General features: G+C 42.1%; 1 protein-coding gene across 1 annotated transcript in view; it reads right to left on the minus strand.

The window, feature by feature from the left end:
* Positions 1-17,659, minus strand: part of ADGRV1 (adhesion G protein-coupled receptor V1) — a 556,691-nt gene that overhangs the window by 359,682 nt on the left and 179,350 nt on the right. Inside the window, exons 41-46 of the mRNA XM_088444649.1 lie at positions 17,464-17,542; positions 16,809-16,947; positions 15,441-15,582; positions 12,576-12,838; positions 5,282-5,457; positions 4,947-5,071 (exon numbers count right to left, since the gene is read on the minus strand). Coding sequence (XP_088300775.1) covers positions 4,947-5,071; positions 5,282-5,457; positions 12,576-12,838; positions 15,441-15,582; positions 16,809-16,947; positions 17,464-17,542 — 924 coding nt within the window. The remainder of the gene's footprint in view (positions 1-4,946; positions 5,072-5,281; positions 5,458-12,575; positions 12,839-15,440; positions 15,583-16,808; positions 16,948-17,463; positions 17,543-17,659) is intronic.

Here is a 17,659-nt window from a genome sequence, read left to right on the forward strand (position 1 = left end):
GTCTTTAGATGCTGTAATACCGCTTTGTGTGTCTTTAGATGCTGTAATACCGCTAGGTGTGTCTTTAGATGCTGTAATACTGCTAGGTGTGTCTTTAGATGCTTTAATACTGCTTGGTTTGTCTTTAGATGCTTTAATACTGCTTTGCGTGTCTTTAGATGCTGTGATACTGCTAGGTGTGTCTTTAGATGCAGTAAATACCACTTTGTGTGTCTTTAGATGCTTTAATACTGCTTGGTTTGTCTTTAGATGCTTTAATACTGCTTTGCGTGTCTTTAGATGCTGTGATACTGCTAGGTGTGTCTTTAGATGCTGTAAATACCACTTTGTGTGTCTTTAGATGCTGTAATACCGCTTTATGTGTCTTTAGATGCTGTAATACTGGTAGGTGTGTCTTTAGATGCTGTAATACTGCTTTGTGTGTCTTTAGATGCTGTAATACCGCTTTGTGTGTCTTTAGATGCTGTAATACCGCTTTGTGTGTCTTTAGATGCTGTAATACCGCTAGGTGTGTCTTTAGATGCTGTAATACTGCTTGGTTTGTCTTTAGATGCTTTAATACTGCTTTGCGTGTCTTTAGATGCTGTGATACTGCTAGGTGTGTCTTTAGATGCTGTAAATACCACTTTGTGTGTCTTTAGATGCTGTAATACCGCTTTGTGTGTCTTTAGATGCTTTAATACTGCTTTGCGTGTCTTTAGATGCTGTAATACCACTTTGTGTTTCTTTAGATGCTTTAATACCGCTAGGTGTGTCTTTAGATGCTGTAATACCGCTTTGTGTGTCTTTAGATGCTGTAATACCGCTAGGTGTGTCTTTAGATGCTGTAATACTGCTAGGTGTGTCTTTAGATGCTTTAATACTGCTTGGTTTGTCTTTAGATGCTTTAATACTGCTTTGCGTGTCTTTAGATGCTGTGATACTGCTAGGTGTGTCTTTAGATGCTGTAAATACCACTTTGTGTGTCTTTAGATGCTTTAATACTGCTTGGTTTGTCTTTAGATGCTTTAATACTGCTTTGCGTGTCTTTAGATGCTGTGATACTGCTAGGTGTGTCTTTAGATGCTGTAAATACCACTTTGTGTGTCTTTAGATGCTGTAATACCGCTTTATGTGTCTTTAGATGCTGTAATACTGGTAGGTGTGTCTTTAGATGCTGTAATACTGCTAGGTGTGTCTTTAGATGCTGTAATACCGCTAGGTGTGTCTTTAGATGCTGTAATACCGCTTTCTGTGTCTTTAGATGCTGTAATACCGCTTTGTGTGTCTTTAGATACTGTATTACCGCTTTGTGTGTCTTTAGATGCTGTTATATGCTAGGTGTGTTTTTAGATGCTGTAATACTGCTAGGTGTGTCTTTAGATGCTGTAATACCGCTTGGTGTGTCTTTAGATGCTGTAATATGCTAGGTGTATTTTTAGATGCTGTAATACTGGTAGGTGTGTTTTTAGATGCTGTAATGCTGGTAGGTGTGTCTTTAGATGCTGTAATACCGCTTTGTGTGTCTTTAGATTATGTAATACCACTTTGTGTGTCTTTAGATGCTGTAATACTGGTAGGTGTGTCTTTAGATGCTGTAATACCGCTTTGTGTGTCTTTAGATGCTGTAATATGCTAGCTGTGTTTTTAGATGCTGTAATACTGGTAGGTGTGTTTTTAGATGCTGTAATACTGGTAGATGTGTCTTTAGATGCTGTAATACCGCTTTGTGTTTCTTTAGATGCTGTAATACCGCTTTGTGTGTCTTTAGATGCTGTAATACCGCTTTGTGTGTCTTTAGATGCTGTAATACTGGTAGGTGTGTCTTTAGATGCTGTAATACTGGTAGGTGTGTTTTTAGATGCTGTAATACTGGTAGGTGTGTCTTTAGATGCTGTAATACCGCTTTGTGTGTCTTTAGATGCTGTAATACCGCTTTGTGTGTCTTTAGATGCTGTAATACTGGTAGGTGTGTCTTTAGATGCTGTAATACCGCTTTGTGTGTCTTTAGATGCTGTAATACTGGTAGGTGTGTCTTTAGATGCTGTAATACCGCTAGGTGTGTCTTTAGATGCTGTAATACTGGTAGGTGTGTCTTTAGATGCTGTAATACCGCTTTGTGTGTCTTTAGATGCTGTAATATGCTAGCTGTGTTTTTAGATGCTGTAATACTGGTAGGTGTGTTTTTAGATGCTGTAATACTGGTAGATGTGTCTTTAGATACTGTAATACCGCTTTGTGTTTCTTTAGATGCTGTAATACCGCTTTGTGTGTCTTTAGATGCTGTAATACCGCTTTGTGTGTCTTTAGATGCTGTAATACTGGTAGGTGTGTCTTTAGATGCTGTAATACTGGTAGGTGTGTTTTTAGATGCTGTAATACTGGTAGGTGTGTCTTTAGATGCTGTAATACCGCTTTGTGTGTCTTTAGATGCTGTAATACCGCTTTGTGTGTCTTTAGATGCTGTAATACTGGTAGGTGTGTCTTTAGATGCTGTAATACCGCTTTGTGTGTCTTTAGATGCTGTAATACTGGTAGGTGTGTCTTTAGATGCTGTAATACCGCTTTGTGTGTCTTTAGATGCTGTAATACTGGTAGGTGTGTCTTTAGATGCTGTAATACCGCTTTGTGTGTCTTTAGATGCTGTAATACTGGTAGGTGTGTCTTTAGATGCTGTAATACCGCTTTGTGTATCTTTAGATGCTGTAATACTGCTTTATGTGTCTTTAGATGCTGTAATACAGCTTTGTGTGTCTTTAGATGCTGTAATACCGCTTTGTGTGTCTTTAGATGCGTAATACCTCTTTGTGTGTCATTGGACGCTTATATTCCACTTGGTGCGTCTTTAGATGCCACCATCAGCCACAACATGGAAACTTGTGCCAGCCTATGGTAAGTGCAGATTTTCCATCGGAGTATGGCCTCCAATGTGAGAGATCAAGCATCTGTGTATGCAACCACTTCAGTAACACGCATGTGTCACTCCCATAATGCACCCATAATCTATGTGCATCTGCATAACCACATGTCACCATCCAGTCGCCACCCAGGAACGCCCAATGATTTTCACTACACTCCAGTGTGTGTGCATCTAAAATCACTACTGCGACTCTGTTTAAGCACAATGGTGACCAGTGTCTGTCTGGGTGTGTGTCTGAGAGGGTTTTTTGTCTGTGTGAGTGTGTGTCTGTATGAGTGTGTGTCTGTATGAGTGTGTGTCTGTCTGCGTGGGTGTTTGTCTGTCTGCGTGGATGTGTGTCTGTGCGAGTGTGTGTATGCGTGGGTGTGTTTCTGTGTATGTGTTTGCGTGAGTGTGTGTCTGTCTGTATCGATATTTGTCTGTCTGTCTGGGTGTGTGTCTGTGTGAGTGTGTGTATGTATGCGTGGGTGTGTTTCTGTGTATGTGTCTGCATGGGTGTGTGTCTGTCTGTGTGGGTGTGTGTCTGTCTGTGTGGGTGTGTGTCTGTGTGGGTGTGTGTCTGTGTGGGTGTGTGAGTGTGTGTCTTTGTGTTTATAAACAGGTTTATGTTTGATTTAGAATTGATTTTTTTTCCCCAATATCACTGTATGCCTGACCACAGTTGAAATGCATAATTTCATTATCTGTTTCATTTATTCTGCATTAATTAAAAGTACATTTTCTAACTTGGAGAGAGCCCTAAAATGTCAGTTTGCTTAGTGGTAAATATGCATATTGAGCATGCATGCCTACATATGTGTGCAGACCTGACACTTGTGCTTCCTTGTGCGTAGTGCGTGTCAGAGACACCTGTCAGTAGTCTTGTCATTTACGTGTACCTGAGGGCTGATGCTTTATATGCTGGGTGCATCTTGAAATGCTTCTGACTCAGTATATTGGCGTAAATATGTTACTCTGATGTGCGTTTTACTGTGTCCAACTCAGCATTAGCCCCACATTTCATTATTAGATCCAATCTATGTGGATATAATAGCATCTATTAATTTAATAACCATTATTTATATAGCACACACATATTACGCTTTACAGAGAATATTTGGACATTCACAGCTGTCCTTACCCCACTGGAGCTTGCAATCTAATCTACCAATATGGTTTTGGATTATGGGAGAAAACCAGAGTACCCGGAGGAAACCCACGCTAATAAAGGGAGATCTTACAAACTCCAGACAGATAGGACCATGGGAGGGATCAAACCCATTTGGCAAGTAAGTCTCACTGTGCTTCCCCAGACTACCATAAAGACTTCAATGGTAATATCCTAATAGTATCACTGTACTTTCCCAATTTACCTTTAATGTTATGTTTCAGTAACAATTAACTGAATCTCATAACACCCCTAATATACGTAATATTAGGCTGTGACTGATTACCTGATGTTTATTTGTGATCTAAGCATGGTTATCATAGAACTGTTAAGTTCCTAGGTCAGTGCTTAAATCCAAGTAGTCAAGTAATAGTACATCCATTGATTACCTCTAACCTCTCTCATCCAGACGAGATGCAGTCAATATCCCTACCGCGGGGCTTCTGATGCCCAAAATGCTGGCGCAGGAATCCCGAAACCTGTCAGAATCCCGACGTCGGCACCCCAACCACCGGAATCCCGAAGGTAAGTAGCGGGTTTAGGGGGTGGGTTAGCATTAGGGTTAGGGGTTAGGATTAGGCACTAGGGGGGAGGTTAGGTTCAGGCACCGGGCAGGGAGGGTTAGGGTAGGGAGAGGAGGAGGGTTAGGTATCCTAACACTGTTGGGATGCCAGCGTCAGGGTCCCATGCGCCGGCATCCTGCATCCTGATTCAAAAAATAATGTAGGAGATGAGGGAATGACATTTAAGCTAATGCTAAAAGTCATACAAAATAAATTACTTTTAGACAGTTGTTCCACTTATTTTTGTGTAATGATGTAAATAATCTTGAATGGAATATGTATCCCATCATGTGAAAGGTTCAGAATCACTGCACCCGAATAATAAAACATATCTTACTTATGCCGAAGGCACTTCCCGATACGGTCTCCCACTCTACACTCACAGATATGTTCAGCCCATTGCTGCGGGACACTTTTAGATAGACTGTTGTATTATTCTCCTCGATCATCAAATAGCTTGTCCTAAACTCCCAAAGCAAGGTGGACAAGAAGAGAGGTGAACATGTTGTCATAAGGTTGGCAAATATACACAACTCTTTGGAAATATTAAACATTTAGCATTATGGAAATGCAGCACACAGTATGTGGCAATTGTACCAAGTAACTGCATCAAATATCAACCAAGGTACGCATGTAAGAAATGTACATATACTGCAGTTTAATGTGAGTTACCTGTTATTAGGTGGGAAGATACTAAACAGCCCTTGTGGTGCCTGGTTCTGCAGCACAGTTATTGCGGTGTGTATGCCTGTGCCCAGTCTAGCTCCACCAGTGGGATTAAACAGTGTGACAGTAAAATGCTCGTCCATCTCTGGTTCTTCGTCCAGCACTGCAGAAATCTCCAGAATCTGTGTAAACAAACCAAACATTCAACATATGAATAAAAGCTTTAGCAAATACATCTTAGCATATTTCATGTACAGACGAGGTGGAGTTTGTCAGTACCTTTCCACGAAAGATGAAGAACCCATGTTTTTACCTGAAATAAACTGACGAAAGTAATTGCCATCCATCAGTGTTTATTCCATATTTAAAAGAAATCAGACAATGCATTAACATTTTTTAACATTTTAAATAATAAAACAAATGTAAACGGAATGGACAAAAATGATGGGACCCCTAACGTAATATTTTGCTGGACAACCTTTAGAGGCAATCACTGTAATCAAGTAATTTCTGTAGTTCTCAATGAGACTTCTGCACCTGTCAATGAAACTTATGCACCTGTCAGCAGGTAGTTTGGCCCACTCTTCCTGAGCAAACTTCTCCAGCTGTCTCAGGTTTGATGGGTGCCGTCTCGAGACGGCATGTTTCAGCTCTTTCCAACGATGTTCCATAGGATTTAGATCAGGGCTCATAAAAGGCCACTTTTGTTCTTATTCATTCTTGGGTAGTTTTAGCTGTGTCATTTGGGTCATTGTCCTATTGGAGGACCCATGTCCGGCGACTGAGCTTTCTAACACTGGCCAGTGTGTTTCGCTCCAGAATGCCTTGATATTCTTGAGATTTCATTGTATCCAGCACAGATTCAAGGCAGCCCATGCCAGATGCAGCAAAACAGCCCCAAAACATAACTGATCCTCCTTCATGTTTCAAAGCACAGTAGATATGGTGTTCTATTCTTTGAAAATCATTTTTTTTCATCTGTAAACATAGAGCTGATTTAACTTACCAAAAAGCTCCAGTTTCTACTCATCTGTCCAAATGACATTCTCCCAGAAGCATTGTGGCTTGTAAATATGCATTTTATCAAATCCCGGTCTGGTTTTTTTATGCTGTTGTTTTTTTTTTTTAAAAACAATTGGAGTCCTGCTGATCCTTCTTCCACGAGCCCCACTGTCTCTCAAAAAGCATTGGATGGTGCCATCAGACACTGACATACCTTGATCTTAAGGGGCCTATCCATTACCCGACTTTGTGAACAATCCGACCAAAACCAGGAGGTTTTGGTCGCATTGTTCACAAAGTCGGGCAATGGACAGCCGGCAAGGACCACACGTTTGTGGGATGTTTTCCTGGGAGTGAGGCACCATTACAAGCCCAGTAATATAACAGCGATAACATAAACTACAAAAAAATCCTCTGTTTTATATTCTGGACACACATTGGGGACTGTGATAGAGAAATGTAGTAAAACCCCGAAAATGCGGTTTTGACCAAATTTCTCATATGCACCAAACCCCGGAGTGCGATGCACTCTGGGACTTAGTTGTGGTGGGTAGCGCCATCTTACTGATGGCATTAGCCACAGAACCCTATAGGCTTCTATCGGGAGATTGCTGATAGAGGGATCCCCGCGGCACGTGCCTCCTCCTGCGCATACGCAGAAGGACACCGGAGGGTCTTCTGGGTCATAGACCCGGAAGCCCCTCCACCACAGAGGGCCTCTCTTACCAACAGAGCAGTCCTTTGTGAGTATTGTAATTAGGGGTGAGCGGGTTCGGATTTCTGAAATCCGAGCCCCCCCGATCCGAGTCCGATCCGAATCAGGCTCGACTTTTCCCGCCTGACTCGGATCTGAAATCGAGGCAAAACGTCATCATCCCGCCTTCCGAGTCTCGCGGGTTTTGGATCCTATATAAGGTACCCACGTCGGCGCCATTTTCTCACTCGGCTGTGGACAGTGAAGAGGGAGGGTGGGAGTTAGGGCTGTGTAGTGTAGTGTAGTGTAGTGCTGCTGTTGTCCACTACTTCAAAGTCCATAGGGGCTGGCTGTGTTGTGCTGTGCTGCTGTTGTTAATAGGGGCTGTGTCCACTACTTCAAAGTCCATAGGGGCTGGCTGGACTGTGTTGTGCAGTCAGTTCTCCATAGGGGCTGTGTCCACTCCAAAGTCCTGTGCAGTGTCCCAGTCCTAAAGAGGTGCTGTAGTGTTGTCCAGGGGGTGCTCTGTCCATCAGGGGTGCTCCCCCCAAGTGCTAAAAAAATAATATATTTTCTGTGTTTGTGAATTGTGTGCGCAGTAGCCGCACGTGCATCAACAAAGTAGTGCCAAGCGTGCGCCTGTGTCATAAGTAAAGGGCCGGCTGGCTTGACCGTTAAAGGGTGCTGTAACCCCCGAAAGTACACTCCAGTCCAAACCAAAAAAAAATTATTTTCTGTGTTTGTGAATTGTGTGCGCAGTAGCCGCACGTGCATCAACAAAGTAGTGCCAAGCGTGCGCCTGTGTCATAAGTAAAGGGCCGGCTGGCTTGACCGTTAAGGGTGCTGTAACCCCCGAAAGTACACTCCAGTCCAAACCAAAAAAAAAATTATTTTCTGTGTTTGTGAATTGTGTGCGCAGTAGCCGCACATGCATCAACAAAGTAGTGCCAAGCGTGCGCCTGTGTCATAAGTAAAGGGCCGGCTGGCTTGACCGTTAAGGGTGCTGTAACCCCCGAAAGTACACTCCAGTCCAAACCAAAAAAAAAATTATTTTCTGTGTTTGTGAATTGTGTGCGCAGTAGCCGCACGTGCATCAACAAAGTAGTGCCAAGCGTGCGCCTGTGTCATAAGTAAAGGGCCGGCTGGCTTGACCGTTAAAGGGTGCTGTAACCCCCGAAAGTACACTCCAGTCCAAACCAAAAAAAAATTATTTTATGTGTTTGTGAATTGTGTGCGCAGTAGCCGCACATGCATCAACAAAGTAGTGCCAAGTGTGCGCCTGTGTCATAAGTAAAGGGCCGGCTGGCTTGACCGTTAAAGGGTGCTGTAACCCCCGAAAGTACACTCCAGTCCAAACCAAAAAAAAAATTATTTTCTGTGTTTGTGAATTGTGTGCGCAGTAGCCGCACGTGCATCAACAAAGTAGTGCCAAGCGTGCGCCTGTGCATAAGTAAAGGGCCGGCTGGCTTGACCGTTAAAGGGTTCTGTAACCCCCAAAGTACACTCCAAACCAAAAAAATATATATTTTCTGTGTTTGTGACTTGTGTGCACTGTGGCTGCACGTGCATCAACAAAGGAGCAGCGCCAAGCGTGCGCCTGTGTCCCATAAGTAAAGAGCCGGCTGGCTCATTTCTTAAAGGGTGGTGTAACCCACAAAGTGCACTACTCTCCAGCAAAAATAAAAAAATATTTTCTGTGTTTGTGTGCGCTTTAGCCGCACGTATATATATCAATATAACATAAATGGAGGACCAAACTTTCTCTGATAAAAATAAAATAGGGAAAGATCAAGAACCACTTCCTACTAGTGCTGTTGCTGCTGCTGGGAGTTGTTCATCATCCCAGAGAGGAAGTAGGAACATCACTACTTTTACTAAACAATTGACCCTCCAACAGTCCCTAGCGATGAGGATGAAGTACGACAGCAGTCATCCTGAAGCAAAACGTATAACTGAGGCCTTGACTGCTATGTTGGTGTTAGACGTGCGTCCGGTATCCGACATTAGTGCAGTGGGATTTAGACAATTGATGGAGGTAGTGTGTCCTCGGTTCCAAATCCCGTCTAGATTCCACCTGCATCCTCAAAGCAGCAGCGACAAGCGTGCGTCTGTCTGTTAAAGGGTGGTGACACCCTCAAAGTGTGCTACACAAACAATTAAAATATTGTTCTTTTTTTTTCTGTCTTTGTGAAATGTGTGGGCTGTAGCCGCACCTGCATCCTTAAAGCAGCAGCGACAAGCGTGCGTCTGTCTGTTAAAGGGTGGTGACACCCTCAAAGTGTGCTACACAAACAATTAAAATATTGTTCTTTTTTTTTCTGTCTTTGTGAATTGTGTGGGCTGTAGCCGCACTTGCATCCTCAAAGCAGCAGCGACAAGCGTGCGTCTGTCTGTTAAAGGGTGTTGTAACTCTCAAAGTGCTCCAAAAAATCAAAAATTTTTTTTTAATGTGTTTGTGACTTGTGTGCGATGTAGCCACACTTGCATCCTCAAAGCAGCAGCGACAAGCGTGCGTCTGTCTGTTAAAGGGTGGTGACACCCTCAAAGTGTGCTACACAAACAATAAAAATATTCTTCTTCTTTTTTCTGTCTTTGTGAATTGTGTGGGCTGTAGCCGCACCTGCATCCTTAAAGCAGCAGCGACAAGCGTGCGTCTGTCTGTTAAAGGGTGGTGTAACTCACGAAGTGCTCCAAAAAATAAAAAACTATTTTTTTAATGTGTTTGTGACTTGTGTGCGATGTAGCCGCACTTGCATCCTCAAAGCAGAAGCGACAAGCGTGCATCTGTCTGTTAAAGGGTGGTGACACCCTCAAAGTGTGCTACACAAACAATAAAAATATTCTTCTTTTTTCTGTCTTTGTGAATTGTGTGGGCTGTAGCCGCACCTGCATCCTTAAAGCAGCAGCGACAAGCGTGCGTCTGTCTGTTAAAGGGTGGTGACACCCTCAAAGTGTGCTACACAAACAATTAAAATATTGTTCTTTTTTCTGTCTTTGTGAATTGTGTGGGCTGTAGCCGCACCTGCATCCTTAAAGCAGCTGCGACAAGCGTGCGTCTGTCTGTTAAAGGGTGGTGACACCCTCAAAGTGTGCTACACAAACAATTAAAATATTGTTCTTTTTTTTTCGGTCTTTGTGAAATGTGTGGGCTGTAGCCGCACCTGCATCCTTAAAGCAGCAGCGACAAGCGTGCGTCTGTCTGTTAAAGGGTGGTGACACCCTCAAAGTGTGCTACACAAACAATAAAAATATTCTTCTTCTTTTATCTGTCTATGTGAATTGTGTGGGCTGTAGCCGCACCTGCATCCTTAAAGCAGCAGCGACAAGCGTGCGTCTGTCTGTTAAAGGGTGGTGACACCCTCAAAGTGTTCTACACAAACAATTAAAATATTGTTCTTTTTTTTCGGTCTTTGTGAAATGTGTGGGCTGTAGCCGCACCTGCATCCTTAAAGCAGCAGCGACAAGCGATGCGTCTGTCTGTTAAAGGGTGGTGTAACTCTCAAAGTGCTCCAAAAAATAAAAAACTATTTTTTTTATGTGTTTGTGACTTGTGTGCGATGTAGCCGCACTTGCATCCTCAAAGCAGCAGCGACAAGCGTGCGTCTGTCTGTTAAAGGGTGGTGACACCCTCAAAGTGTGCTACACAAACAATAAAAATATTCTTCTTTTTTCTGTCTTTGTGAATTGTGTGGGCTGTAGCCGCACCTGCATCCTTAAAGCAGCAGCGACAAGCGTGCGTCTGTCTGTTAAAGGGTGGTGACACCCTCAAAGTGTGCTACACAAACAATTAAAATATTGTTCTTTTTTTTTCGGTCTTTGTGAAATATGTGGGCTGTAGCCGCACCTGCATCCTTAAAGCAGCAGCGACAAGCGTGCGTCTGTCTGTTAAAGGGTGGTGACACCCTCAAAGTGTGCTACACAAAGAATAAAAATATTCTTCTTCTTTTTTCTGTCTTTGTGAATTGTGTGGGCTGTAGCCGCACTTGCATCCTCAAAGCAGCAGCGACAAGCGTGCGTCTGTCTGTTAGAGGGTGGTGTAACCCTCAAAGTGTGCTCCACAAACAATAAAAATATTCTTTTTTTTTTTCTGTCTTTGTGAATTGTGTGGGCTGTAGCCGCACTTGAATCCTCAAAGCAGCAGCGACAAGCGTGCGTCTGTCTGTTAAAGGATTACATCGGTGACAGCATCCAAGTAGGCATGTCAGACAGTCCGTACCTGTACTGGCAGGAAAAAGAAGCAATTTGGAGGTCCCTGTACAAACTGGCTCTATTTTACCTGAGTTGCCCCCCCTCCAGTGTGTACTCCGAAAGAGTGTTTAGTGCAGCCGGGAACCTTGTTAGCGAAAGGCGTAGGAGGTTGCTTCCACAAAATGTGGAGAAGATGATGTTCATAAAATGAATGATCAACTCTTCCAGGGAGACCAGCCTCCAGAACGTACAGAGGGACCTGTGGTTCCAGCAGGGACGAATTAATACTCTGTGAGGATGAGGATGTACATAACACTGAAGAGGGTGAGGAATCTGTGGATGAGGAGGATGAGGACGACTTCTTGCCTCCGTAGAGCCAGTTTGTGCAGGGACAGATTAATTGCCAGCTTGTTTTGTGGGGGCCCAAACGAACCAATCATTTCAGCCACAGTTGTGTGGCAGACCCTGGCGCTGAAATGATTGGTCTGTTAAAGTGTGCATGTCCTGTTTATACAACATAAGGGTGGGTGGGAGGGCCCATGGACAATTCCATCTTGCACCTCTTTTTTTTCTTTGCATTATGTACAGTTTGGGGCCTAGTTTTTCAATGCCATCCTGTCTGCCACTGCAGTTTCACGCTTAGATGGGTCACGTGTTTGTGCCGCCCACTCGTGTCGCTTAGCATAGTCATCCAGCTACCTCGGTGCAACCTTTTGGACATAAAAACACTATTGTGAGGTGTGAGGTATTCAGAATAGACTGGAAATGAGTGGAAATTAAGGTTATTGAGGTTAATAATAGCATAGGAGCAGAAAAACCTACAAATTCTGTGATTTTAGCTGTTTTTATGCTTTTTTTCAAAAAAATACAGATCCAAAACACAAAACCCAGAACCCAAAACACGGAAGGGTGGTTTTGGCAAAACCAATCCAGATCCAAAACACGAAGAAAGATCCAGATCCAAAACCAAAACACAAAATACAAAAAGTGGCCGGTGCACACCCCTAATTGTAATGCATACTGGCGATGACCGGCAGAATGCATCGCAACGCGAGTACGATGTGTCATGCATCCCGCCCTGTGTGTGATTGGAATCTACTATCTAGAATGATTGTTGCTCATATTTCAATGATTGAAGCACAATCCTTACATTATACAATAAATTTTAAATTATTGCAGTTCATTTAGCAGTTCCTCTCATGGAGGTCTGACAATCTGAAGAACAGGTTCACTTGGTGCCAATTTCCATTACTAGTCTTTACTGCCACTGTACTGTACCACCTATATCACCATGCCTGTTATGAGAAAGTGTAGTTAAGGTTGGAACGTGCACTCTTCCTCGGAGAATGCACTTCCTCTGCAAATAAACGTCCCTGACTGACACATTGTGGTTAGAAAGCCATTGCTGGAATGTACCTTGAACCTCACTCCTTCTTCCAATATCACTAATCCTTCTACTGGACTCAGATCACCAGAAGCATCAGAGCCATTTTCTCCTGTGATGAGATACTGAACTGCGACAGTCCCGAATATCCCTTGTGGAGGATCCCTGATAACGCACAGCAATGCCACAGTCTCTGTCAGGTAAAGTGCAGTGGGCTCCCTCAGGAAGAAGTGCTCACTGTTGTTAAAGGATATAACTCCATGACCATCATCATTGGAAAGGATTGTAACAGTAGCTGTCATAACAGAAATATTAATTAGTAAATAATAATACATAGCATAATGCATTTAAAATGCAGATCACATTGTATGCAATTTATTCTGTACCATATAAATCACTGAGAAGATCAGACAACCTACCTTTAAGGCAACACTCAGTACAGGCATAATTAAAACATGGTCAATGTTACATAGGATAAGATCTTGAGCTCAATTACACTAAAACCCTTCAAACAGGCAATTGACAAAAATAATATAAACACCAAACACTTCAACAATAAACTGTGCTTACTAATATGGTATAGGACCATCATTTGCCCTTACTATAGCCCAACTGTGAAATGTTGGACCTCCCCCTAAATACTCCTTTTCCATCCCTGGCCTGCCCAAACTTTGTAAACCCCACAAAGGCCACCATTTTTGCTTACATATCAATACTGAAAGTCAGTTGGGGGGATTCACAAGTTATGAATAAAGATGGGCTCCTTTCTACTGCACTCTTTTTTTATATGAGTTGATTTAAAACTTAACATTTAATGTGGAGTTATTTAAAAATACTAAAACACTTAACAAAGACATATAATACATACATATAAGCAGCTTTTCTTAGTTTGTTATTGTTTTTTTACAAGGTGAAAATATGTAATTAATTCCTTCAAAGTTGTGTGACGTAGAGAAAAAAATATCCAATCACCAACACAAATGTTGTATATGATCCAAGTCACAAAATTATTATATCTATATCATTTACTTTCAGAATTTACTAATATCATATTAGTGTAGCGTGAAACACAATGGGCATATATACAGGGAAGCTGATGCCTGCCAACGCATGTATAATAAACTACTTTCCAGCAGCAGAGTTGAATAAATCAACCACACCATCCACGTGGTCATATAAACAGTAGTCAATGGTTTTTCTCCTTAATCACTGCAAATTACAAAAATTGCAGTGTCCCGTAAGTCATGAAGTTATAATTACAGCCATAAACAATTGCCCCATGTGGATAGATATGGAGAAAAAGATATCCAGACGCTGGAATTACACACTACCTCTGCTGTCAATCAGTGTACCGAGGCAGTGGACAGACGATGAGAGAGCAGGGTGAGCAGCACTGGATGGAAGCAGATAGGTACGCTTCTGCTTTCAGGGAGGTCTGTTAGTCCAGGCTGTGAAACTTGTGATTCACCCCCCTCAAACCCCTACCCCCCTATGGGCACTCTGATATTCGTCAAGAAATGTATTCATAGTTAATATTCACATTTGTTATCTTCGCATAATTTGTTGGTTATTAGATTGTGTATATATACTGTCTGTGTCCTGTGCTGATCAATCTCTTTGAATATCAAAACAGATCACTGTGAAATAATGCACAATACCCCAAAAGTAAAAACTGACACCATAAAAGGGCACGTAAATCACATAAGTGGCTTATGATTCTAACGCTGGCCTAAATAAAATGTTGGGGCATGAAGCAACAATTCAAAAAAAATGCCATCCATTTCCATGAATTAAACCAATTAAGCAAAGAGGAAGGGGACAAAATACCTAGATCCCAATGTGAACATCAATAAGTTCATAATTACTGTTAAAGTAGGATCAACACCAACAAATCTATATTAAATGTTATGGAAATACACAACATTTTTGTTATTTGTTCAATCAGATTTTCTTTATTAAGTATGAGTATGAGTTGTAAAATCGTTATTCAGAAATAATTTAAAGTACTGTGTTGAATTATTTGCATGCAGACTAATTAAAAAATTAATGTAAGCCCAAAAAATCAAAGGCAGTTAACTGGTTTATTACTTGCAGCAATAAATATATAAGATTACAAAGAGTACATGTTTCTTTGCAGCATATCAAGCTAGTCAGATACTGCATTTCCCAGTTTGGGAACATTCTACCTGAAATTTCCTTATAAGATCTATGGGCCTGATTCAGCTGCTGAATGCAGATTCCAGAATTATCGGGATTCCACGCAGGACCCATTCTGTGGATGTGCAGAGCGGATCCTGTGCGATCGCACGCAGGCCCCAGTATGCCTCTGCCCGAGTGATAGGCAGAGGCATTTACGGGGCAGTGCGGGGGCAGGGACGGCCTGCGTTTTACAGGAGTGGCAAGGCCAAGACATGCGTCCATGGACGCAGTTTACTGGCCTCGCAAGCCGGCTAGCCTGCGTAAGTCGAGGCTTACTCAGCTCGCTGGTGCAAGATGGTTGCAATGGTGATCCCAAGCTGTGATCTCGGTCGCAGCTCTGGGATCGCAGATGCAGCAGGTGGTGTCAGACACCTCCTGCTCCATTTGCATTTTAGCTAGGACGGATTTGCAAAGCTGCTTGTGTGCGGCTGTGCAATTCCGTCCTCTGCTGAATCACACCCTATATTAATATGATTATGTGACGTGTGGTGAGGTCAAAGGCTGGGGAGGACTCTGGAGTATGACAAGGAGTATGATAGGGGAGGGAGTATGACAGGGGAGGCTCTGCCTTACCTGTCTACCCTGACTGCACGTCCATGATTATGTGCATTAAAGGCGAACACATCATGTGTTTCCTGTTGAGGAAATTGGACAGTACATAACCTATAGAATCAGATACCTTTGTTCCTTCATGTTACCTGTTGTGTTCCGGCCCAGCTCTAGTCCATGGGAAGGATTTGCAAGTATCAATTGGAACTTTTCATCTGCCTCAGGGATATTATCATCATTGATGAGTACATCAATCAGTTTATATTTTTCTCCATCAGCAAATGTTAACATCTGAAATATACATTACAAAGCAGGTGTTACCATATAATTAATTATTTTCCCAAATGTTCTGCAAACCATGCCAACAGATCATCTTCTGTAAGCCAAAATAATGACAGCTCAAGCCTGATGGATTGCCATGGATTACATTTGTGACAATATGCACCTTGTTATTAAAGGAGTAGGAAACTTCTGGTGGCAATATTTTTGTAACAGAGATGAGAACTCTGCTTATTGATAACAAGCACAGGCTACTCTACATCATTTTATTTAATCTTTCTGTGCAGATTATAATAAAACAGGGACCTGTATCTTCTATCCTTTGCTTGCTCTATGCAGCGACCAGTCAACCCACAGGGGTATATTTACTAAAGTGCGGATTTTTAGAAGTGGAGGTGTTGCCCATAGCAACCAATCAGATTCTAGCTATTATGAAGGCAGAGGCAGAACTATGGGAGATAATGGAGACGCCTGCCGCCGGGCTCCAGCTCTGAAGGGGCACCTCCTCCATTGTCAACAACATATTCACCCCACTTAGGGCTATAAGTATATACCTGGAGTGTACCGTCACAGCCACCCAATACATGGAACCCCTTCCTGGCACCTGAGAAGCCATCATACATTAGTGGAGACTAGAGCTCCATGTGAGACCATCAGCTGCTGCCTTCGTCTATCGATAGCCTATCTGCATGCGCATTGCTACATTACAGTGTCAGTGGCTGTGATGGGGGGGCAACAAATTATAACTTGCCTCCGTATATCTGGGATGAACTTACGCCACTGTATGAAGGTGATAGATAAATGATTAGAATCTGATTGGTTGCTATAGACAACAACTCCACTTCTATAAACCTGCATTGTAGTAAATATACCCCATAGGCTCATTAGGTTGCAGCCTAGGGTGCTGGGACTTGAAGACACAAACATTTAGGGTGTCTCTGAAAAAGTGTATTAGCCTAAGTGGCGGAAACTTTAATCAGACTCAGCGACATATTTGTGGTCTTTTCCTGAATCGGCACACCACAAATAATATTACAAATATGATATCCAATATCAGTAATTCATGCTATCAAGCTGTTGTATAGTGAGAGGTTTATCCTGTTCAATAAAAGTGTCAGAAAAACTCTAGGAGGGTATAGAATAATTATACTTACATAGAATATCTATCAGGCTCCAATTTTATAATAATAGATGTGTGCATGATATCCTTACAATTGAAGTAACATTATAATGATTACCTTTGAAGTAACATTATAATCCATCCCCTGCAGAGCTTCTATATTCTGCGCATAGAAAAACAATGACACATTTCCAACAGTTCCCTTATTCCGATAAACTACAAGTGTTAATACACCATGGGTTTCATTGACTTCATAGCTAAAGGATAAAAAGGAAAATATTGATTTACTTTAGATACATCTACATATTCACCACAATTACAGTTAGTTGTGCTATATGCTGAACTACACAGAAAAAAATAACTCCAGTGTGCAATCTTGGATAATTAATTAATCAGAAACAAATCCATTAGCACAATTAAGCAATAGGATATGATGAGCTACTGGGGTTAGATCCAACCAGGTATCATTTGTTTGAACGTCATTAAAGGCAGCTGGCGTAATTCTGATCGGCAGTGTCATTCTTACTGCAGGTTATAGCTTTCATACCTTCAGAGGATAGCAAGTAGGGCAAGTGCTGATATTATGAAACAGTACAGTAGTTTTCAGGACTGTGGTGCCCTCTGTATAGTACATTATGGCCACGTATAGTGAAGACAGACATTGTGGGTGCGATTCTGAGTTGGAGGTATTCAGGGACATAAATAGCAAGTTTTACCATACTGCCAGTAGTTATAAATATTTTATGTGTCAATGTAATATGAATTGCACAAACCTTGTCCCCTGCCAATCAATAACCCCCTGGACTCCATCATTTGCTTCAATAATGATCTGAGCAGTCACACCTTCAATGTCTATAAAGGGAAAATATCATCATCTGAAACTGAACTTTGACGCACATAATGTAGCTGTCATTGAGCCTAGTGTTCATGTACTTTAAATGAAAGTAATGACCAAGCAATTATAAGAAC

This window comes from Taudactylus pleione, unplaced genomic scaffold (assembly GCF_031769625.1).
Source record: "Taudactylus pleione unplaced genomic scaffold, aTauple2 ptg000370l, whole genome shotgun sequence".
Classification (NCBI taxonomy): Eukaryota; Metazoa; Chordata; class Amphibia; order Anura; family Myobatrachidae; genus Taudactylus; species Taudactylus pleione.